At 34.0% G+C, this 24,958-nt stretch overlaps 1 protein-coding gene across 1 annotated transcript; it reads left to right on the top strand.

Moving 5' to 3' along the window:
- Positions 1 to 15,303: 15,303 nt before the first annotated feature.
- On the top strand, positions 15,304 to 21,374 carry LOC112006512 (TMV resistance protein N-like). The gene is made up of 6 exons (XM_065760372.1): positions 15,304 to 15,830; positions 17,558 to 18,650; positions 19,265 to 19,310; positions 20,182 to 20,474; positions 20,547 to 21,243; positions 21,364 to 21,374. The coding sequence occupies exons 1-6, from the start codon at positions 15,328 to 15,330 to the stop codon at positions 21,372 to 21,374; spliced, it is 2,643 nt and encodes an 880-aa protein (XP_065616444.1). The 5' UTR covers positions 15,304 to 15,327.
- The last annotated feature ends 3,584 nt before the right edge of the window (positions 21,375 to 24,958 follow it).

Here is a 24,958-nt window from a genome sequence, read left to right as displayed (position 1 = left end):
ACTTTTGCAAATTTGGCCATTCTACAATTTAATATATAAAATTTCAATTATTAAATTTAAATCCCTAAAATTTCAATTTGACAGCCATGCCTTCTGAAACTGTCAAGAGCAACTTTAATTACACTTATTAGGAATGAGTCAATAATTAATTGTTTTCTTCCTTTAATTATAACATATATACGGATTATAATTGACATGTCTGCAGATGATGATGCCAATCTTCTTTTCATAGAATTTCCTTCCTTATCATGTATATTCTTCCTAATCATTGGTGTCATGCCTTCCAAAACGGTAGGAATCAAACTCCAATTACACTCATTAGTACTGAGCGAATTATTATTATTATTATTATACTAACTCAGGTTTTCACATACATGCAGTGGTGATAATGATGATGATTTATATATATTTTTGTTGGTGATGATGATGATGTATATACAGTTGGTGATGATTATACATATAGTTGGCAATGATAATGATTGACATGACTGCAAAAGATGACGCCTAAGTGCTGCGTATACTTTGACTATCTTTTTTTAATTGGATGAATTTCAATTCGAGGGTTAGGCAATTAGATGTGCACATGCATTTCAATCAGCCTGACCATGTTTGTATTTGGTTCAGTTAAAATGATTTGGAAACTTGTTCAAGTGGCATGTCTGTGCATCTTGTTTCAAAATGAAAATGGAGTTAAAGATCTACTTTTAAAGGGGATCTAGGTTTAGACAGATAATGAGTTATATGTTTTTAGTAATAATATTTCTCCTTGGATGAATTTCAAGTGAGTTTAGTGCTATTGGAATTTGGATTGCATACAAGCATTACTTCAGGTAACTTTGTCACATTTTTCTCTTCTATGTGGATTAGAGTTAATGTCTATCAGGCAGTGAGTTGTGAATTTTGAAGCAGAACTTTAAGGCTTATAAGTCTTTATCAATCTAGCTATAGTATCAAATAAGCATTAATTTTAGTATTTGGTCTTCGAAAGTTTCAGACAAGTTCACTTGTAAAGTAATATTCTCTTTAGATTATAAAAGTGCCCTATATATTCAAGAGGAAATGTCCTGTAGTTATGCTTGCCCTTTAACTCTATTATTTTATACTATGCATCAAGGTTAAAGGACGTGGCTGGCAACATTTAGGAGCCTTATATATTATCTAGTTTGCAGTCTAGTATGTGCCTTTTTGGCCTTCGTTGTACCCTTGAGAGGGAAAGAAAGGCATTTGCATCAGATTATTGACAGGGCATTTCTGCTTACTCTTGGAGCAAATTTTACTAATAGGCAAAAACTGATTATTAATACTAAAAATAAAAAATAAAACCTTCCTTTCTGTAAAGTTGTTCCCCTGACCCGCCATTTCCCTCTTATTGTGCAATTTATGTTCAATTTAGTTAATGGGCACTGAAAATACAAGTGTGCTCTACATTCCATACTTTTCTTGTAAAATGAATAATTTAGATCACCCATGTAACTACCCCAATGCAGCATTGTTTCCCAAGTGCCTAATCTACTCCTCATTACTAGCCACCTATAGAATGGACTCTTGGAAGTATAGTTTGAAAATTGTCCAAATTGATTAACAAAGTTACAAAGCAATATCAATAATATATCAGTAAAACAAGATATGCTCAAATTAACTTATAAGCAAAATAGACAAGTGCAAAAGCATATAAAATTAAGGATTAAGTAAAACTTATCACCAAAGCACGGAACTAAATCCACTATCCTTAAAAAACGATTTCGCTACCACTGAAATGAATCCGTCAGTGCAAATAGCTTAGGCAGTTGCTTTCTCGGATACAACGGCAACTTTGTTAATGTGCACTCACAAACAAAGTTTCGAACTCGTCACAAATGCCCAAGAGAAAATTTTCAGCAAAAGCAAAGGAGCAAAAGTATCAAAGTAATATATGTTTTTATTGTTTTCAACTAATCTGATGTATGCAGAATTTGATAGTCTTAGAGCTCTTAAAAAGGAAGTAGCTAAAGATGAATAGAGTGAAAAGGGAAAGGCAAAAACAAAGGAATTTTTCTTTCCCATTGATGCCGCAAGCTGCTATGTATTTTCTGCAAAACAGGGGAAGGTGGGGCTGACTAGTTTCCTAAGGAAATATGAGATGATTGAGGGTTTTGTTTACTGCCAAAAATTCCCATGCCAGCCAAGGAAAATTCTAGAGCATGGGCTTGGGCTTTACAATAAAATATTATGGGCTTAAGCTTTGAACATACCCAATTAATTTTAAAACATACCCAACATGGACATCTTGGAATAGCTGGAGAGAATCATATGATTTTCACCCAGCTAATATTTATTTTTAATTTTCTTGCCTCTTGTTTTGCTGCTTCCACTCTCTTAAGTTTATTGTTAATGAAATTTCTTATTCATAAAAGAAGAAGAAAAAAAACAAGAGAGTGGAAGGGCTTCTCACCAAAGTTAATCCACCTTTAGGTTCTTTACATTTAGACCAACCACTTCTAGATTGTGGCTTGTCACTCATTGAACTAGATTGTTCAGATCAACCATACATGCAGTCAAATTGGCGACTTCAGCTTTCTTTTCCTTCTTGTCGTTTCTGCATTTATGCCAATGCCCTGCTTTTATTAGCGTAGAATAGAAGGCACACCTTTATATTTACCAATCATGAATGTAATATATGTATCCATAGTAAAGCTGCAAAATTGTTCAGCTCAATTAAGTATTGGGCTATCCAAACTTCGGTCTGGTTGAAACTAGACTACTTGTGTGCTTAACTGAACCTTAGCTAAATTATGCCATTATGTGTGTAATTATGTGTATTATAATTGAAATAAAAATTATAAATTTATACAAGCATACGCTGTTTTTTTATCATCCAAATTAAATTATAGATAATATCTTATTATTGATTTGCCACCTACCTACCGAATGTGATAGTTTCAAAAGGTTTTTGATTTTGAACTTTAAAGAATTTGCTAAGGTAGATGGTTCAGTCCTATTTTGGCATCTCATTTGTAAGTTTTGAATTATTATGCTAATTTTTATATACACCTTGTGTTGTGCCGGTGAAGGCAAGAGAATATTTCCTTATTATAGGTTTTGAGACATGAAAACTAGAGACTGTATAGTACTTCCTTCATACTTCATACATTGGTGCCATGAAAAGATGAGGAACTCCAATAATACTGATTATTAATTAGTGAATTATTATTTATTTATTTTTTTTTTAATTATAGTACCATACTAACTCAAGTTTTCACATACATACAAATGAAACAATTGACATGTTTGCAGAAGATGACACTTGTGCTTTGTTTATACTTGATTGGCTTTTGAATTGAGAGGATTTCGTAGGATGAATTTCAGTTGGAAAAATTATATTATGTTTCGGGTGTATATGTCATCTCTCTCACAACAGCTAGGTCCCACAACTGTGTGAGACCTAACTGCTATGAGAGGGATGGCATATACACCCGAAACATGATATACTATCTCTTTCAGTTGGGGGCTACATCCACTGCATATTCTTAAACATTTATGTTAGTCTGACTATGTTTTGGATTTTTTTCCCCTTTAGATAAAAAACTTGGTATGTTGTATTGAATTTATATATGGCTTCAGTTATAATGATTTGGAAATGTATTGAAGTGGCATATCCTTGTATCTTGTTTCATAGTGATAGTAGAGCTTGGATCTTTTTCTTTCTTCTTTTTTCTTTTCTAAGGAGTTCTAGTCCTTACTCCTGATCAGATGTGAGTTATATGGTTTCACTTATAATATCTTCATAGGATGAAGTTCATTTAAGTCCATTGGTATTGGATGGCCTACAAGCTATAGTTTTAGGTAACTTTCTCACAATTATCTCATGTTAATGTCTATGAGAGTATGAGTTGTGAATTTTTGAGAAGTTTAGAAGTTATTACTTTTTATCAATCACGCTATACGATAAGCTAAGCATTAATTCAATCTTCATTCTAGAATATTTTCTTGCAATTAAAAAGTAAATAGACACTGTTGGAAAACAAGTTCACCCTTGGCTTGAAGTAATCTTCTTTCTGGTCAGGGGCGGCAGGACCACCCTGACCTGAATTTTTTCTGAATTTTTTTTTATATATATAATAATTTAAAATTTTTTATTTGTCAACCCTTCAAAAAAAATTTTGGGAACACCCTCGGTTTTTTTTTTTTTTTTTTAATGCCAATAAAATTAAATTTTGCTTTATAATTTGTTTTACATTTAGTGGATGAATAAATGATTACTTGGTTGTGTACACTGAAAGAGATGTAGGTTGTAGCATTGATAATGAGATTATCATGCAACAATTTCAAAATATGAAAACTCATAGAAGGCAACTGTAAACTTTATGTATTTACGTGTTTTTTTTATTGTTTTTGTTGTCAATATATGAATTTCTTTTTTTATTAAATTATAATTTATGTTTCTTAAGGAACATCCTGAAAAAATTCTTGAAGCCGCTACTGTTTCTGGTACTTGTCTAGTTCATAGTTAATTATGGGATAACAAACATGTGCAAAATATTTTATTATAGTTGGAATAAATCATCATAATTTTATTTAGAAGTTAAGATATCATCATAATCTTAATTTCATATACATTGAAATAAATCAATAGAATTGTTATCATTTTTACATTCTAAATAAATTTCTTATATATACAAAAGAAGAAGAAGAATATATCTCCACACATTGCATAAGTTTGCAACTTTGTTCATATAAACTGCAATAGTTTATCTTCTAAAGAGGTTTTTTTTTTTTTTTTTTTCTCTCTCTCTTTTTTTTTTTTTTTTTTTTTTTAATTTTTATGAAGTCTTCTAAAGACTCATGATACTCAATTTCTAATAGAAGTAGATTCATTTCTTGCGTGTCTAACAAGCTCATTATGTGAGTTCCAACGGTGGGTGGGCTGGACCTCAAGGTGTGGTGTACCCAACATATGGTAGTCCTAAATTCTAATAATATGAGTAATAAGAGTGTATTTAGATATGGCTTATTTGCTGAAAACTGAAAACTTATTGCTGAAAATATTATAGCAAAATAATATTCAAGAGTGTTAATAGTACTGTGGGACCCAAATTTACCTAAAAATATGTGTTTTACTGAGTTTAGTGGAAAAGTGAATAATACCCATGGGACCCACCAAAAAACGCAAAATGTGCAAATTGGGCAAAATGCCCAATCCAAACGCACGCTAAGAACATTCACATTAACTCGTGCAAAATGACTTTCTATTTTAGTATAAAAACTTATTTTTTCTATTTTACATACTCAGTTTTCAAAACATCTTAATTCTGACATCAGATTATCTATTTTACATTATATTTTATTAAAATATAAAATTTTCTTGATTTTTTTAAAATTGTTTATCTTTTTTCACACATAACAATTACTACTCAATTCATTCTTGAGATATGTAAAGAAAGAATAAAAAACTAAATTTTGCATGGTCTTATGTGAATAAATTTTGGATTTGATTGGCAAAAATATACTCATTTTGTTCACAATAAAACTCAATTTGTCTACCATTTTATACTTTTGTTCACTACAATTTACAAATTTAAATATCTTTTTTTATAAGAAAGTTTATTTTTACTGAAAATTTTGATTTTGTTAAGAAATTATCTTGGTTTTTTGTTCTACATATGGCTAAGTAATTTCAGTAGGCACCTTTTTTTCTTCTACCTTTCGTCCTGTCAAGTGTCAACACGGTTGGCATAGATTATAAGAACTTTATGTAAAGCCTAGCTCAACAACTAATCTTCTCCCAACAAAAAAACAAAAATTAAAAATCAGAACAAATCCAAATATTTAAATCTAAATCAGGCATTGCAATTATCCAAATTTAGATCAAACACTAAATCCTATATTAAAGAGAGGGGGGAAAAAAAACGCTTTTGCCTTTTTCCCACTATTTGATAATTATGGATTTATGATTGCCATCCTCTCTTTCATCTCTTTCCATCTAAACATAAGGTAAATTTCATTTAGAAAAAAAAAAAAACAACAACAACAAACAAAGAAGAAGAAGAAGAAGAAGAAGAAGAAGAAGAAAGAGAAAAGGATTTCTCAAAATGAAAATTTTGGTAATTTCTATAAAATAAAATAAAAAGAAGAAAAAAAAAAAGGCAATGCAACTATTTTTACTTCACACTTTTTCCCCTTTCTTTCTTTGGTTTGTGCTCAATCACAAGTTGATATCCAAGCTTATGAAATTGAGCGTGGGTTTGAGTATATTGTCCACCCACACGGATCCAGAGTCCAGACCCTTGTCGTCGTCGTCGTCGTCGGTTTTTTTTTTTTTTTTAAGTGTTTTCATAGTATCTTATTGGTTTAATATAATACTAATAATTAGTGGAAAAATGCATCTGAAAAAGAAAGTGGAAAAGACTTCTAACAAACTTCGAAAAGACTCAGAACAAACTTCCTCGTGAATGGAAATGGAAATTCTGGTAAGTCTAATGCTATAAACTTTTCTACAATTTTGCCACAAACATTTTTACAATTTTGTCATAACTTTACTATATAACGACTCATAAATGATGAAATCATGGACTCATACAGACTCACTATTTTATTTCCACCCTTCACAAATTGTTACGTAGCAAAATTGTGGTAAAGTTGTGAAAATTTTGTGATATTAGGCATACTCTTCCTATACATTCAGACATTCCTGTATTTTCCCATAACATGAGTCATGATCCGTAAAGCAAAATGTCATCTGAATAAATAAAAGAATTTTAAAACGTGTTTCATAGGCTCATGGCTGGTCACCAGTTACGATCACCACCAAATTACTGTCCTTTGGCGTGTTGTGCCATGTACTTTGATTTTTTTTTTTTTTTTGGAGAAATATATATTATTAGGTGTGCCACAAGTATTGCTAAAGTTATCCTTTTGACTAAAGAAACAATAGGTTATGTTATATAATAACAACTATTTTTACTTCACATTTCTTTTCCGTCTTTCCTTGGTTTGTACCCAACCACCCTGGTCTTAAAGACTTTTTAGTCTTCAGTCTGCCTACGAATATACTCAAACCCTCGCTCAATTTCATAAGCTTGGATATTAACTTGTGATTGGATCTATAAGACCACCACAAATGCTTATTTTGAAAAAAAATTAAATGCACCAATCACAACACTTAAATGTTGTAGATTTGAGTATATATTCTTCGATTATTCTCCACCCACACGGATCCAGACCCTCCTCGTTTTTTCTTTTTACTAAGTTTTTTTTTTTTTTTTTTTTTGGGACTAAGGTGCGGTTTGGACAGGACATTTTCTGCGTTTTGCGTTTCCTGCGTTCCTTTTTTTAACAGCCAAAGGTTGACTTTTCAACCGTGAACAGTGCACCTGTGTACTGTTTACGGACTCACAAATATCACTTTTCAGCTACTTTTTCATTAAAAATGGGTCTCATGGTACTATTCACACATTTAAAAATTATTTTGCTACAGTATTTTCAGTTTTCAATTTTTAGTTTTAGCAAAATAAGTTCTATCCAAACGGACCCTAAGAAAGATAGACTTTACTTAGTGAGTAAGTTTTTAGTTTATAAGTCTTGCTAATACTTACAAATGTTAGTCTCTTTTGTAAGTGCTAGTATTGTAAATTTTGTCTTCTCACTTTCTCCTTCTCCATCCCCTATGTCTTCGGTCTATATTATCTATATATAAAAATAAAAAAATAAAAAATAAGTGGTTTAAAGTACCACATTGGTCACTTAGTGAGTGAGTCTTCGGTTTATAAGTCTCGCTAGTACTTATAAATGTTAGGTCCCCAAGACACCAATCGGTATTTCATATAGGCGGGAGTTAAATTCTAGATCTTATATTTAACTATTAGAGATTTTATTAGTCCAATTAACTAAGATCTTTTATTTAAATACTACTATTAATTAATAACTGTAGTATTAATAATTCAATAATATTATGATATTTAATTAATTAAGTGAACACATAGTAAATATTTATTGGTAATATATAAAGTAAAACAGAAAAAGTGAAATAGAAGATTTAGACTCGTAATAATAAGTGGAAAAGACTCAAGAAAATTCCTATGCATTCGATCATTCCTGTATTTTCCCATTACATGACCCGAAAAGCTAAATGTCATCTGAATAAAAAAAGAATTTTAAAACGTGTTTGATAGGCTCATAGCTGGCTAGCAGTCACCAAAACCACGAAATTACTGTCTTTTGGCGTGTTGTGCCACGTATTTGGAACAACTATTTATTATTAGGCGTGCCACAAGTATTGCGAACGAAGTCCTTTTAACTAACGGATAAAATAGGTTATGACATATTTACATAATAATATTTTGTCCATTGAGAAAATTAAAAATGGCCACTACAAGCCTACAACAATCCTTCAATTGATCTAATAATTTCTTGCTTAACACAGTAGCTTGTAAGCAGTGAATGGAAAAGATAGTTAATGTAATAGTGATAGATAAAACAGTCACCGTAAAGTACGTGGGAAAGTGCGTGTAAAAGGAAAAATGCTGTTTCAAAGACTTGTTGACTTTACTCACGTAACAGTACGTGAAATTGTGAAATAGACTTCGATTCACTCTTCGTCTCCCGTCTCTCTGAGTCTCTGTCTCTGTCTCTCCCTCTCTCTCATACACGGAGAAAGAACCTTATCCATTCATTTACTAAAAAAAAAATGCAATTACCATGTAATAGCTGGTCACCAGTTACCAACACCACCAAATTACTCTCCTTTGGCGTGTTGTGCCACGTGAAAAGAATCTAACAGAGGTTTAAAGATTCTTCAATGGTGTTCACACTATAGAGGTAATGAAAACAGAGAGTAAAGAAGAGAGAACTTCAAACAGAGATTATAGAGAGAGAGAGAGAGAGAAGAGAAAATTTCTGTTGAAAAAGAATTCTTGTTATGCTTCTCATGTCAAGTACAATACATATATATAGCTTACCTGATCTAATAACAGACTAAGCTAATCCCTGAAATCTAGGAATGGATCCGTATTTTACGGAGGAAGATTAGGAACTAACTAACTAATCTTAACTGCCNAACATCGGAAGCATATTTGGATTGGCATAGAGTAAGACCAACTTTGGAAGGCACATTTTGAATGCCTAAGAAATAGGAGAGAGCCCCCAGATCCTTAAGTTCAAAGGCTTTATAAGTGCAGTGACAAGATGAGAGACTTGTGATGAAGAGTTGCCTGTGATGATAATATCATCAACATACACCAAAAGATAGATTATAATCTGATGAGAGGCAAATACAAACAAGGAAGAATCTGCCATGGAAGCTTCAAAGCCAAGATGCAGCAGCTGAGAAGTGAATCTATCAAACCAGGCACGGGGAGCCTGCTTCAAACCATATAGAGATTTATGTAATTTGCAGATGTGGTTGGGATGTTGCTGATCCACATAGCCTGGAGGCTGTGACATATACACCTCCTCCTTTAAAAACCCATGAAGAAAGGCATTAGAGACATCTAATTGCCTTAGGGGCCACTTGCAACTGACTGCAATGGATAGCACCAGTCTCACAGTAGCAGGTTTCACCACTGGACTAAATGTTTCAGTGTAGTCCACACCTGCCTGTTGATGGAAACCCTTGGCAACCAACCTTGCTTTGTAACGAGCAATGGTGCCATCACTGTGCAATTTGAGCTTATATACCCACTTACAGCCCACCAGATTAACACCAGAAGCAGCAGGAACAAGGGACCAGGTGTGCTGTCTTTGCAAGGCTGAGAATTCCTCATCCATGGCTTGAACCCACTGAGGAAATTTGCAGGCAATTTTGTAGGATGGAGGTTCAGTGTGAGTGTAATCAACCACAGCCTTGTAACATTGTTTAGGTCTAGATATACCATTCTTTGATCTGGTGGTCATAGGGTGTAAGTTCACAGGAGCAATGACAGAAGTAGGGGCTGTAGGAAGAGAAGAGGTGTTGACTGCAGGAAGGGAAGAAGCAGTGACTGCAGGAAGTGAGGAAGTATTGACTGCAGGAAGTGAGGAAGTAGTGGCTGCAGGAATGGAGGAAGGAGGAGATGGAGGTGTAAAGGGAGTAGTAGATGAGGAAGGACCAGTTTGACAGGAAGAATTATGAGTAGGATTTGAGGAATGGGAAGGAGAAGTAGAATATGGTCCTAGAATGGAAGGTTGGTTAGAGGAGTGTAAGTAGAGGAGATTAGACAGCCAGACATCAGAGGAAGGAGGAGTTGAATTTGCAGGAAAGGATGTGTGTAAAGGAAAAGGGAACTTGGTTTCATTGAATAACACATGTCTGCAAGTGTATAGGGTATGAGTAGACAGATCAAGACACAAGTAACCCTTAGAAATTGCAGAATAGCCTAAAAAGTACACTCTTTGGTTCTGTGATGTAGCTTGTGCTTGGTGTATGGTCTTAGGAAAGGGTAGCAAGCACAGCCAAAGACTTTGAGGGAGGATATATCAGGTGGTTGACCATATAGTTTATACCAAGGAGAATGAAAGCCTAATGTAGGAGTAGGGAGTAAATTGATAAGTGTTACAGCAGATTGAACAGCAAATGACCAGTAGGAAGAAGGTAAGGAAGCTTGTGATAGAAGGGTAATGGTAGTTTCAATTAGGTGTCTATGCTTCCTTTCAACTAAGCCATTTTGTTGAGGTGTATATGGGCAGGAGATTTGGTGATTAATACCATTAGAGGTGAGATAGGATTCAAAGGAATGTGAAGTGTACTCACCCCCACCATCTGATCTAAGAGTTTTAATAGTGGTTGAAAATTGTGTTTTAACCATGGCATGAAAAGTGACAAATTTGGAGTAAACTTCAGATTTTGCAGAGAGGAAGTAGAGCCATGTAAACCGAGTGAAGTGATCAACAAAAATGACATAGTATTTGTGACCATTTATTGATGTAAGAGGTGCAGGACCCCACAGGTCAGTGTGTACAAGTTCAAATGGAGCAGTGGCTACAAATTTGGACCTAGGAAATGGAAGTCTATGCATCTTTCCATGAAGACAGTGAATACAAGAATTAGCAAAATTGACATTGTTATTACAAGACAAGCCATTATTTTGTAACAAAAGCTTAAGAGTTTGGGAGTTGGGGTGTCCAAGTCTGTTGTGCCATAGATGCCAACTAGAAGAAGAGAGCTGGACAGAATGACAGAGTTTATTGGGAAGCAAAAGGTCAGTGGCCTTGTGAGGGTAGATAGGGTATACACCCCCTTCACTCTTGCCCTTGTAAAGAGTTTTCCCCGTGGCCAAGGCCTGAATGAGTAAGGTGTTTGCATCAAAATAACACCAGCAGTTATTATCAAGACATATTTTGTGAACTGAGGCAAGATTAGAAGCAATAGATGGAACTCTAAGAACATTTCTAAGTTGAATAGGAGTATTGGAGGTAGAAATGAGTGAGTTACCTATATGAGAAATAGGTAAATTCTGACCATTGCCCACTGTGAGGTGCTCCTGACCTGTATAAGGCTTAGGGAAGCTTAAGTGACTCAGACTTGAAGTGACATGGTCTGTAGCTGCACTATCTGCTAACCAAGGTTGCTCTTGAGTGATCATTGAATTTGAGGAAGTGGCCATTGCAGCTAGCTTCGTGGGTGGATGCTTGCCTTGATAGGCATAGTCCATCCTGTGGTAACAGTCTAATGCAAGATGTCCTGACTTACCACAAATCTGGCAAATAGGTCTTTCTGATCTAGTGATGGAACCTTGAGGTTGTGAGAACTGAGATGAAGTAAATTGATGATTGAAGTGATTAGGGAATGGACCTCTGCCTCTACCTCTTCCATTGTTGTTTCTTCCTCTCCCTCTGTTGTGATACTGGTTGTGAGTATTATTGTTGCTGGTATTGTTAAATCTTGGTGCAGTGTTGACTGCCATAGCAAAGGTGGAGTCTTTGATCTCCATTCCTTCATTCAACGATTCTTCTTCTGCATTTAACATGGTGGTTAATTCATCAAAGCTCAATTTGGTGCTTCTGGTTCTGATTGCAGACCTGAATGCACTGAATTCCTTTGGGAGACCTTTGATTGCTACATGAAGTAGCTCCTCATCATCCAATAGCACACCTACTGCCATAAGTTTATCTCTTATTACCTTGATCTTCTGCAAATATGCATCTACAGAATCTGATCCTTTCCTCACATTGTGTAGCTCAGCCTTTAGGTTCATCACGTGTGACCTTGAGATTGAAGAGAACCTGTTTTCAAGAACCTTCCAGACATCTTGTGCTGAAGAACATCCAACAGTTATAGCCAATACTGAAGGAGTGAGGGTTGAGCTAATGAAGGTAAGCAGTGCCTTTTCCTTGGATTTCCAGATGAGATACTCTGGATTGATCACTGAGGTAATTGTGCCAGATAAATCCTTGAGAAATTTCTCAGGAACAAGTGAAGCTTCATCAAGAAGCTCAAACATGGAGTAGGTCTCTAACACCATGGAAATCTGATATTTCCAAACGATATAATTGGAAGAATCCAATTTGACTGTCATCATGTTTGACATGTTTGATAGTAGAAGCAGAGGTTGATTTGTAAGATTGAAGGAGGTAGGTGTTGAAATTGATGGTAAGGTTGTGGAGGTTGAAGGTACAGTTGTTGAAGGTGGAGCTGAGGAATTTTCTGCCATTGTTACTGGGATCGATTGTTGCTCTGATACCATGAAAAGAATCTAACAGAGGTTTAAAGATTCTTCAATGGTGTTCACACTATAGAGGTAATGAAAACAGAGAGTAAAGAAGAGAGAACTTCAAACAGAGATAGAGAGAGAGAGAGAAGAGAAAATTTCTGTTGAAAAAGAATTCTTGTTATGCTTCTCATGTCAAGTACAATACATATATATAGCTTACCTGATCTAATAACAGACTAAGCTAATCCCTGAAATCTAGGAATGGATCCGTATTTTACGGAGGAAGATTAGGAACTAACTAACTAATCTTAACTGCCCAACTGATCTCCAGAAAACAGTCTCCACGGTGTAAGTGAAGTTCATTCCCAGAGATGAAAACGCAGCGTTTGAACTAATCATCCTAAGTTCTAAACGCAGCGTTTTAGTTAAATACATTAACACTAAATCATGAGATAAAACGCCACCGTTTGCTGTAGAGTTGGAAACTAGCCGTTGGGTATTTGACTGGAAACTAGCCGTTGGACATCTTGGGCATCTCTTGACCAAAACCATTTGTTGATTCACTTATTATTCTTAACACCACGTACTTTGATACAAATATATATTATTAGGTTTGCCACAAGTATTGCTAAAGTAATCCTTTTGACTAAGGTAATCCTTTTTTTTCCCTTTCTTTCCTTGGTTTGTACCCAACCACCCTGGTCTTAAAGATTTTTTAGTCTTCAGTCTTTCCTTGGTTTGTACCCAACCACCCTGGTCTTAAAGACTTTTTAGTCTTCAGTCCGCCTACGAATATACTCAAACCCACGCTCAATTTCATAAGCTTGGATATTAACTTGTGATTGGATCTATGAGACCACCACAAATGCTTCTTTTAAAAAAATTAAATTAAATTAAATGCACCAATCACAACACTTAAATGCTGTAGATTTGAGTATATAGTCTTTGATAATTCTCCACCCACACGGATACAGACCCTCGTTGGTTTTTCTTTTTACTAAGTTTTTTTTTTTTTTTTTTTTGTTTTTTGGACGAAGAAAGATAGACTTTACTTAGTAGCTAAGTTTTTGGTTTATAAGTCCTACTAGTACTTACAAATGTTAAGTCCTTTTGTAGGTGCTAGTGTTGTAAATCTTATCTTCTCACTTCCTCCTTCTCCATCCCCTACGCCTTCTGTCTATGTTATCTATAAAATAAAAAATAAAAAATAAGTTGTTTAAAGTACCACATCGGTTACTTAGTGAGTGAGTCTTCGGTTTATAAGTCTCGCTAGTCTATATATAATAATAGGTAAACTTGAGAGAAACTGAAATTAAAGTTCTAATTTTGTGCCATATGTCCTAAATTATTTATTCTTAAAGAGCTTTATTTCTTAATTTTAGAATCAAATGTGAGACTATATCATAAATATTCATCCAAGTTATTAAGTACAAAAACTAAAGAGTTTATAATAAATGAATCTTAAAAAAAAAAAAAAAAAAGTGCTTAAATATAATTTTTTTTTTAAATAGAGAATTTACATTTATACCTAATAATATCCTTACAAATTTTTTTAAAGAATTAAAAAAAATATAAAAATAACTATCAATAGTATTTAAATTATATATAGGATTTATATTATGTATCTTATTGTATATTTTTAAGTGTATCCATATATTTGCATAGGATTACAAGATAGTACTTTTAAAGATTAGACTCTAAGACACCAATTAATATTTGGTGTAGGTAAGAATTAAATTTTAAATTTCATATTCAACTATTAAAGATTTTATCAGTCCAATTAATTAAGATCTCTTATTTAATATAATACTAATAATAAGTGGACAAGTCTCGAGAAAACTTCCTTGTAAATGGAAATGGAAATTCCCATGCAATCGATCGTTCCTGTATTTTCCCATAACATGACCCGAAAAGCTAAATGTCATCTGAATAAAAGAATTTTAAAACGTTTTTGATAGGCTCAAAGCTGGCCAGCAGTCACCAAAACCACGAAATTACTGTCTTTTGGCGTGTTGTGCCACGTATTTGGAACAACTATTTATTACTATTAGGTGTGCCACAGGTATTGCTAGCGCAGTCTTTTTAACTAACGAATAAATAGATTATGACATATTTGCATAAATAATAATATTTTGTCTATTGGGAAAATTAAAATTGACCTCTACAACAACCTTTCAATTAATCTAATAATTTCTTGTTTAACACGGTAGATTGTAAGCAGTGAATCCAATCAAAAAAAAAAAAAAAATGTAAGCAGTGAATGGAAAAGATAGTTAATGTAATAGTTAAAGTACGTGGGAAAGTGCGTGTAAAAGGGAAAAGAGTATTTTAAAGACTTGTTGACCTTACTCACGTAACAATACGCGAAATTGTGAAATAGACTTCGATTCACTCTTCGTCTCCCGTCTCTCTGAGTCTCTGTCTCTGTCTCTCCCTCTCTCTCATACACGGAGAAAGAACCTTGTCCATTCATTTACTAAAAAAAAGCAATTACTATGTAATAGGAACTGAATTCCGGCGTTGTTTCAAGAGTATTTTCGCTCTGTAAGTTCTCATTTTTTACACTTTTATTTCTTTACTTTCACTTCATCCGTGAAATGAAGAAATCTACACATATCAAATTGTCTCCAGTTTGAACTTTGAATTGGATTTGAATAGACTTTGTTACTTTTGTTATCTATGTATTATAGTTCAAGATTTATGAAGTATATTTTCAACGGATTCCATGTGCACTCAAGGAGCGTCAACGTCATCACCTTCTTCTTCTTCAACACGTCGGTGGAAATACGATGTTTTTCTCAACTTTCGAGGCGTGGACACCCGTAACAGTTTTACAGATCATCTATACGCTGCTTTGAAACAGAAGGGCATTTTGACATTTAAGTATGATAAGAAAATTGAGAGAGGAAAAGCTATTGCACGAGAGATCCTAGAAGCAATAGAAGGATCGAGGTTTGTCATTGTCGTTCTCTCAGAAAACTATGCAGCTTCGACATGGTGCTTGGACGAGCTTGTTAAAATCATTGGATACAGTAAAGAGATGGGAACGACAGTTCTGCCAGTTTTCTATAATGTGGACCCATCCGATGTACAGAGACAAAGAGGAACTTTCGCAGTGGCTTTTGCTGAGCATGAAGGACGATTTATGGAGAACATGGAGAAGGTTGAAGTGTGGAGAGCTGCTTTGACAGAAGTGGCGAATCTGTCTGGTTGGCTTGTTCAAGATGGGTAATTTCCTAAGAAATTTATTTTGATATTTAAACACCATTTTCTTTCATATATCATGAAGCATATAAATTGCTATTGGCTGATATTTAAACGACAATTTTATTTAAGTTTCTCTATTGGCTGAAATGTTGCTTTCGGTTAGGTAAAATCCTTAAAAGTGCATTTTGACAATTTTATTCACAAACCAATTGTTTACAGAATGAAAATGTTAACATAATTTTAGGAAGTAGAGATTCAACGAGTTTATAATTGATATTTGTCTGCAGAAATAGAAATTCAAAGAGATCTTCTCTTAAAAGGGGGAGAAAAACATATGAAGCATTTTCCTTTTTCTCTTCAATGATGAAAATCAAATCTCTAATCTATGCTTCAATCTCTGTTGGCACTAAGGCTTAAATTTTTAGTTCCTCTCCCCTCCTAAAGAAACCTTTATGTGGTGTTTGGTACGGGGGAATCCATATTACTCCTGGCATTCAGATTCATAGGAATGTGATTCTAGGAATCCATATTACTCCTGGCATTCAGATTCATAGGAATGTGATTCTTAGGAATTACATTCCTAAGAATGTAGCTATTCCTATGTTTGGTTTATTCTCAAGAATCTTAAATAAATTATTTATTTTTCTCATTTTATTCTTAGATTTGAATGTCGACTACCAAGTCATTTAAAAAAAATGGTTAAAATTTTCAATTTATAAAAAATACAATTTTCTTTAAACCTGGGAATCTGGATTCTCACCTGTTTTAAAGGGAATCCACATTCCTACTGAGAGGGGTTTAAGGGGGGAATCTAGATTCCCTTGGCATCTGATTCCCTAGTATGATTTACAACCAAACATGAGAATCTTTAAACATTCTTAGGAATCCTAAAACATTACCCTGTACCAAACGCCATATTACGGCTTTACCTTCTCTTCAATCATTTTACCTGGTATTATTATAAAGCATTTTCAACTTTTTGGTCATCTAAATTTGTGTAATCCATTGTTGATTTGTTATTAATATTTTGGAACTAAAATCGTCTATCCTAGTTTGAGTGTTCCACTATATACTCAATCAACTACAGTGTGCCATTTCTCTGATATTCGTTTTCCTTTTAAATTTTGGTTACTTTAGAAGAGGGAAAAAAAGATAAATGTGTGGTTGGTGAAGCATAAAGCGGAACCCTCAAAGTGGGAAACAACATTTTTAAAAAAGAATTCTTTAGCACTCAAGCTACCTCAGAAGGTCATGAACTTTTATATTAGCCTGTTCAACTTAAAGATATTCCAATGAAGTTTCTCTTAGCAATCAAGGGTGAAATAAGACACCCATTCTTTGGTCAATCAATTGTGAATTAGATTTTGGATTTACTAGTTTAATATTATTTCTAACTTAAGCAATGATATTGGATGATGGCACTTGCTTTCCGCTCCTGATATCTGCTAGTATAATAGTATCCCTGTTTCTCTCCCTCTTTATCTGCTTTTTCTTTGTGAAGGCCCACATGTTTTGGGCAAGAATGAAAATTTTTATCCTATAAGTAAATAGCCAAATTTGATAGAGTTGTTTCAGTAAATATAATCATACAATTCTTATATGGGTAGTTGAGTAGTTCTATACACCTTAGTTCATATTTGTTTGACCAAGGAGAGTATTATCACCCAATATTTTTCTTTATCCCCAAGGTTTTATGATTGGTTTAGACTTTAGACCATCACTTAATTATTGTTCTATCATCTTCACAGGCATGTGTCAGAATTAATCCAAAGCATTGTGGAACACATATTACAAAATCTGAGTTCATGTTTCTCAAGCATTACCAATGACTTGGTAGGAATAGATTCTTCAGTGGAAGAATTGATCACTTCGTATTTAGATATTGGGAACAATGTTTGCATTATAGGGATTTGTGGTATGGGGGGATCTGGAAAGACAACTCTTGCTAGAGTTGTCTATGAAAAGTTTCGTAATTATTTTGAAGGTTCTTCCTTTATTGCTAATGTTAGGGAATATCCAGAAAAACTTGATTTGCTTCAATTACAACAGCAGCTTCTAGCAGATATCTTGGAGGAAAGAAATATTGATATAAGGAATGTTTATTACGGAGTTGACATGATCAAGAGAAGGTTATGTCATAAAAAAGTTCTAATTGTTCTAGATGATGTTAATAAATTGGACCAACTAGAAAATTTGGCTGGAGAGCATGGCTGGTTTGGATCGGGGAGTTTGATCATCATAACGACTAGAGATGAACATTTGTTGGTCCATCATGGAGTACATAAAATATATAAGCCTAATGCATTAAACAGTGATGATGCTTTAAAACTTTTTTGTTTGAAAGCCTTCAAAAATGAGCAACCTAGAGAAGGTTATATGCAACTCTCCCAAGATGTTGTATGCTATGCTAATGGCCATCCATTAACTCTTGTAAGTTTAGGTTCCTTTTTGTTTGGAAGAACAATGGATGTATGGCAAAGTGCATTGGACAGATTTAAAAAAATTCCAAAAAGAGAAATATTTGACATACTCAAATTGAGTTTTGATGGGCTAGAGGAAATGTGGAAGGATATATTTCTAGATGTTGCATGTTTCTTTAGAGGGAAGATGAAAGATCAAGTAATAGAGATATTAGAGACCTGTGGTTTTGATGCAAGAATTGGAATACAAGTTCTCATGGATAAATCTCTCCTAACTATAGAAAACGACACATTGCAGATGCATGATCTATTACAAGAAATGGGTATGGAAATTGTGCGTCGAGAATCACGAGAAGAGCCTGGGAAGCGCAGTAGGTTGTGGCTTCGTAAGGATTTGTTTCATGTATTTATGAACAATACGGTAAGAACATTGGCAAAATAACATTTTTTTTTCAAGGGAAATATTGAATGGATACACAACACAATTTTGTTCAGGAAATTAAGTTCTTTAAGAAAAAAAATGAAATCCAATATATAAATAGCTACCCAAGTACTTAATTCATAAAATATATAATACAAAAGTCCATTTAATTTCATGTTAATATGCTGACTGTTACTTGTATTTTGAAAATATAATGTGATTGTCACTTATAAAATTTTTAAAAATAAATAAATTTTGAATTCATCTATCATAATATCTTACATTTTGAAAACATAATGTGATTGTGACATTGTTTACATATTTGAATTGTAGAATAGCATCCTTACTCGTTGCAATTTATGATTCTCAAATGAAAATAACACTTTTACCATATGAATAAAATTTAAATAAAAAATTAAATTGTTTCTAAGGCCTCAATTTGTCAATTTCTCATCCTCCACTTTCTTGGATTTACCAATGGTCAAGAGGAGGTTATATGTGTGGAAAACTCAGTATATTTATTAGTTGCCTCCTCTGACACTATAAAACTGAAATTTTCTAGTATTCTTAACTTTTATTGTGTGATTTACTGATCCTTTCCTTTTGATTCTTAGGCAACAAAAGCAATTCAAGCAATTGTCCTAGACTTATTTGGAGGGGATGAGGCATATCAGCCCATTGAATCCTATTCTGAAGTTTTTTCAAAGATGTGTAATCTTAGATTGCTTATAATTGATAACGTGCACATCCCAAATGGCCTCAATCATCTTTCTTATGAATTAAGACTACTTGAATGGCGTGGCTATTCTTCAAAATGTTTGCCATCCAGATTCCAATCAAAAGAGCTGGTTGAACTCAAACTGCGGTTTAGCAAAATTGAATATCTTTGGAGAGGTGTAAAGGTGATTATGTTCTTCTGTCTTTTTATTACTTATTAGTATTTATCTTTTCTTCAGAAGTCTCATCAAATACACTCCCTTTGTACTTGAGCTTCATCCTTTCATTAATAAAAATTGTTCTAATATATATATATATATAACTAAAAAAATTCATTGTTTAATGCAAGCTAATTATCCTTTTTTTTTTTTACAGTATTTAGACAAGTTAAAACTCATCGATCTTGAACATTCCATAAGCCTTATTAGGACACCTGACTTCACAGGGGTTCCGAGACTTGAAAAACTATGTCTTAGAGGTTGCATAAATTTGGTTGAGATCCACCCATCTATTGGACAACTCAGTAAGCTTACTGTTTTAAATTTAAAATTCTGCCAATCTCTTATCAATCTTCCAAACAGCATGGATAGTTTAAGGTCTCTTGAAATACTCATTCTTTTGGGATGCTCAAAACTAGCCAACCTGCCAGAGAACTTGGGAAAAATTGAAAGTTTGAAGGAACTTGATTTGACTGGAGCTGCTATTCGAGAAATTCCCTCTTCCATTAGTTTCTTGATATGTCATGGATGTGAAAAGCAATTTTTTAAGTCAAGGCTTGACAGTGTTTTCTGCGTTCACTCGTTAAAATATTTAGCACTATCTACAAACAATCTTATCTTTGCTTTACCTGCAAGCATCAGTCAACTTCCGAAGTTGGAAGCTCTTGATTTGGGCAACTGCATTCAGCTTCACTCGTTGCCAGATCTTCCATCAAATGTAAGATATATAAATGCTAAAGGTTGTTCTTCCCTAGAACCATCACCAGCATTGCTCAGTATGAGCAATTTGTTGCAACCATCAATTTCATTTTTTAATTGCTGCAAGTTGGTTGAGTATAATGAGGGCAGTGATGGTCTGGCATTTGCAATGTTAAAACGTTACCTACAGGTAATCTACCCTCTCTCTCTCTCTCTCTCTCTCTCTCTCTCATTGTTAAATAATATGGTTTTTATGGTATAGGGACTCATTTATCCAAAAACTGGATTATATGAAAGTTCTACCAGAAGGAAAGATAGATCTAGAGCTGCGTTCCAGATAATTATTCCCGGATTGGATGTTCCACAGTGGTTAACTCATCAAAGGATTGGGTATTCAATAAGCATAGAGCTGCCTCCAAATTGGTGTAATAGTAGGTGGATGGGATTTGCTTTGTGCGCTCTCTTTAGAATTAATTGTTACGGGTATTCAAGTGAAAGATATAGTCTTAAAGGTCATGTGAAAGCCCTTGGTGATGTGCCTCACCATACTTTTAAGGTTATTGGAGAGACATCCTTTGAGGTTGTCATTGGGGAGACATCCTTTGATTATAGTGTGTGTCACCTCTGGCTATTGTATTGGTCTCGTGATGACTTGCTAGGTACACATTGGTATGATCTTGAATGCAGTCGGATTAATGTTGTATTTGACAGCAACAACCCGAGTGTGGAGGTGATCAAATGTGCTGTCCGTTTGATATATGAGCAAGACGTGGAAGAGTTCAACCAAACAATTGCACAAGGCAGCAGTTGTTGTGTCATTACTTCTGAGGATTCAGATTTTGTCCATGAATTTGAAAATTCAGCAGTAGTAAAAGCTACCAAAATTGTGAGAACCTATGATGACCATAACGAAGCAGAACGTAGTGCAAGTTGGGGCTTTCCTGGGGAAACTGAAAGAGGTAACAACCATCTCACTCATCCTTCCTGTTACAAGTATTGTCTTATTTTGTAATATTTTCTTTGTAGCTGTAATATCCCAGATTGCTTGTCTATATTTTTGCCTAGATTGGATTGTTTAGGTGTTGCATAGGCATTTACTGTGTAGATTTTGTCTTTACAAATAAATATGAGAAATCTCAATTGTGGCTAGTTATAATAGGGTATTGCATAATTGTGGCTAACACTTTCGTCAAGTTGTGACAAATTATTTCATAGCTAACCTGGTAACATTGTGTACTTCAAGCAGTCCAAATCGCCCTAAACTTCTGTATTCTTGAAAATTAACCTTAGATTCTGTCACTTGAGTTCAATGCCAGTTGTCTAAAACACTTAATTTTTCAGCCTCCACATTATCATTAGTTACATGAAGCCTACTAACTAGTAGAAGCTTACGTAAATAACCCTTGTGGATAATGCAATTCTTGAAAAGGATGTTAGAGATTTAAGTGTGTAAATGGTGTGGATTAATGTGTTCCGTTGGTTTTGTCTCAGCAAGCAATTTTAATACTTTCTTTTTTCTTTTTTTGCCTGACCACAAGCGAACTCATAGACCAAAACAAATCACTGGTAATTAAGACGAAAAAGAATTAATTATAGTTCAGTGTCTTTCAAAATCCTTCCCAAGATATGCAACTCTAACAACAAATGTGGGTTTGGCACACCTTGCACCCACAAGTTCCAAGAGTCCAACCTCAAACAGAAACAAGTATCATGACATATAACCTACAAAATATATAAGTTAAACCCTCAAATACAAATCATTCTAATTCTAGTCCACCAACTCAAATATTACATTTGCATTTACCTATAATAAGAGAAGTTCTTTGCGTATTGACCACAAATCTGGAAATCACACATAATTAGCAATGAAGAGCCAAAGCCCAATAAGTAGCAAAAATAATGGAGGTAAGGAAATGCAAGTTTTATTCTTATTAACAGTTTGCAAAACATGCCATATGATTTGGAGAACTGCCAAGTAAAGTTCTATACTTATATTATAATCCTTTCATTGCGATGATATAAAAGAATGGTGGAAACGGAAACGGTGCAGTATAAGCCTTTTCAAAATAAGGCTTCATGAAGCATAATACTCACTTTGAACCATAACAAATGTCTAACATATGGAAAAGGAATTCTCTGTTATAACAAATAATTAGTCATTACTAATAATTTTTTTTCTATTTTCTGTAAATTTGTAAGTAAATATTATATATTTTGGTGACTTTGGTTTTACAAATGGAAAAGGAATTCTCTTCCCTTATTGTGATTTTCAATACTGATTGAAAGAATGTAGTCATGATCCTCTTGAATATAGAAAAAAAAATTCATTATTTTTGTTGTAAAATAGCAAAATCTCAAATTACCAAGATTGATTGTGAAAATATTTTAGGCTTGTGAAAGATCTTCAAACTAACAATAGAAGCGAAGAAAATTAATCCAAAAGAAAATAGACACAAAACACCAAGATTTACGTGGTTTGGCAATAGCCTACATTCACGAGTGACGACGAACAAATTTCATTATAACAAATTTGGGATAATAAAAATTTGTGTAGAAACACTCTCACAAATCAAAATCTCAAATACACCTAAATAACTCTTTCTCACAAATACAAATACAAAACCAAAGAACCAAATACAAACCAAAGAACCAAACGTTCACAAATACCAAATACCAATTGCGCACAAACCAAAGAGAGGGCCACAAAGCAAATCCAAAAGTTGCAACGCACCAAGAGAGAGTAAGTCATCAAACCGCAGAACCAAAACCAAGTGGTAACAAACCTCTCTCACTATTCCAAATTGCAACCCACAAATATCAAATAACCAAACAAAGAGAGAGCCTTTTTCTCACACACTCTCATCTCTTTCTCTCTAATTTTTTGTAGTAGCACTATGCATATATAGGAGACTTGAGTTGGCTTGTATATCTAAAACCAAGAAAGACTAGACTTCTTTTCCACACACAAAAGGAGAATCACTCCTATTCCAAATAGAACTAAAAATCAAGTGTTAAACAAGACTTCTAATAGAACTTGATAACTTCAAATAACAGTAACTCAAAAGGAATAAAAATCCTTTATTATCCAAATCCAACAAGAAGTCAAACTCCTAATTCAAGCCATATTCTACAAATCTCCACCTTGGCTTGAATTCCATCAAGCCTTACAAACGAAATCTAGTAGACCACCAAATGCAAATCCTTAACAAGTCTCCACCCTGACAAGCCATCTCCTAAATCACAACTGAAAAACACTCAATCAAATTAGAGCCTAACCAGAAAAAAAAAAGTGCAAATTATCCAAAACCACTTCCAAATGCGCCAATGGATGCCAAATGCACCCAAAGATAGTGTCAAATCCAAATAAGAGTGCAAAACAAAGTGCATATCATAACAAACAAAACTTCTCTGTTGCCACCACCAAAGCCCCTACGGGCTAATTCAAATTGCAAATATCATACAAGTCCAAGCAATGCTTGAACTTGTGCAAAGGTTTAATCACCATGTCACCACCAAAATTAACATTCTTGGCCAAACACAAACGAATAGTGCCACAAGCTTGTCTATTAATCTTTTCCCAATCCTTGTTTGACATCCCTTCAAGTTTGTCTTCCTAAGTAATATCCAACTCTTGTTGGACCAAGACATCCATAACTTCGCATTGCCACATGCCAAAGTTATTCATTCCATCAAATTTCTCTACTTCAAATTTGGCATTAAAAACCATCATTCTAATCGCCAAATGTTTTGCAAAAGACTCTGACATAGCTTTTTCAAAAGAATTCACCAAAGATTTTGTAGAGGAATCACCTGACATCTTTCTCCCTAAAAATCAGATCCACAAACCAATCACCAAAATCTCTAAAGAGAACAAATCCAAACGCCTAGGTAGCAAACTTGGGCTCTGATACTAGTTTGTTGTAAAATAGCAAAAGCTCAAAAAATTAAGATTGATTGTGAAAATATTTTAGACTTAAGAAATATCTCCAAACAAACAATAGAAACAAAGAAAATTAATCCAAAAGAAAATAGACACAAAACACCAAAATTTACGTGGTCCGGCAATAGCCTACATCCACGGGCGACGACGAACAAATTTCACTATAACAAATTTGGGATAATAAAATTTTGTGTAGAGACACTCTCACAAATCAAAATCTCAAATACACCCAAATAGCTCTCTCTCACAAATACAAAACCAAAGAACCAAAGACAAACCAAAGAACCAAATGTTCACAAATACCAAATACCAATTGTGCACAAACCAAAGAGAGGGCCACAAAGCAAATCCAAAAGCTGCAACGCACCAAGAGAGAGCAAATCATCAAACCGCAAAACCAAAACCGAGCGGTAACAAACCTCTCTCACTATTCCAAATTGCAACCCACAAATATCAAATAACCAAACAAAGAGATAGCCTTTTTCTCACACACTCTCATCTCTTTCTCTCTAATTTTCTGTAGTAGCACTATGCATATATAGGAGACTTGAGTTGGCTAGTATATCCAAAACTAAAAAGGACTAGACTTCTTTTCCACACACAAAAGGAGAATCACTCCTATTCCAAATAAAACTCAAAATCAAGTGTTAGACAAGACTTCTAATAGAATTTGATAACTTCAAACAACAGTAACCCAAAAGGAATAAAATTCCTTTATTATCCAAATCCAACAA

This window comes from Quercus suber, unplaced genomic scaffold, assembly GCF_002906115.3.
Source record: "Quercus suber isolate HL8 unplaced genomic scaffold, Cork oak 2.0 scaffold_363, whole genome shotgun sequence".
Taxonomy (NCBI): Eukaryota; Viridiplantae; Streptophyta; class Magnoliopsida; order Fagales; family Fagaceae; genus Quercus; species Quercus suber.
This window is presented reverse-complemented; position numbering and strand designations above follow the sequence as displayed.

Excerpts from the sequence above, each read along its gene's own strand:
- LOC112006512 (XM_065760372.1), top strand. The coding sequence starts at position 15,328 with ATGTGCACTCAAGGAGCGTCAACGTCATCACCTTCTTCTTCTTCAACA. Across the intron at positions 18,651-19,264 it reads ATGTATTTATGAACAATACG|GCAACAAAAGCAATTCAAGC; the intron begins GTAAGAACATTG and ends TTTGATTCTTAG. Across the intron at positions 19,311-20,181 it reads CCTAGACTTATTTGGAGGGG|CACTATCTACAAACAATCTT; the intron begins ATGAGGCATATC and ends TAAAATATTTAG.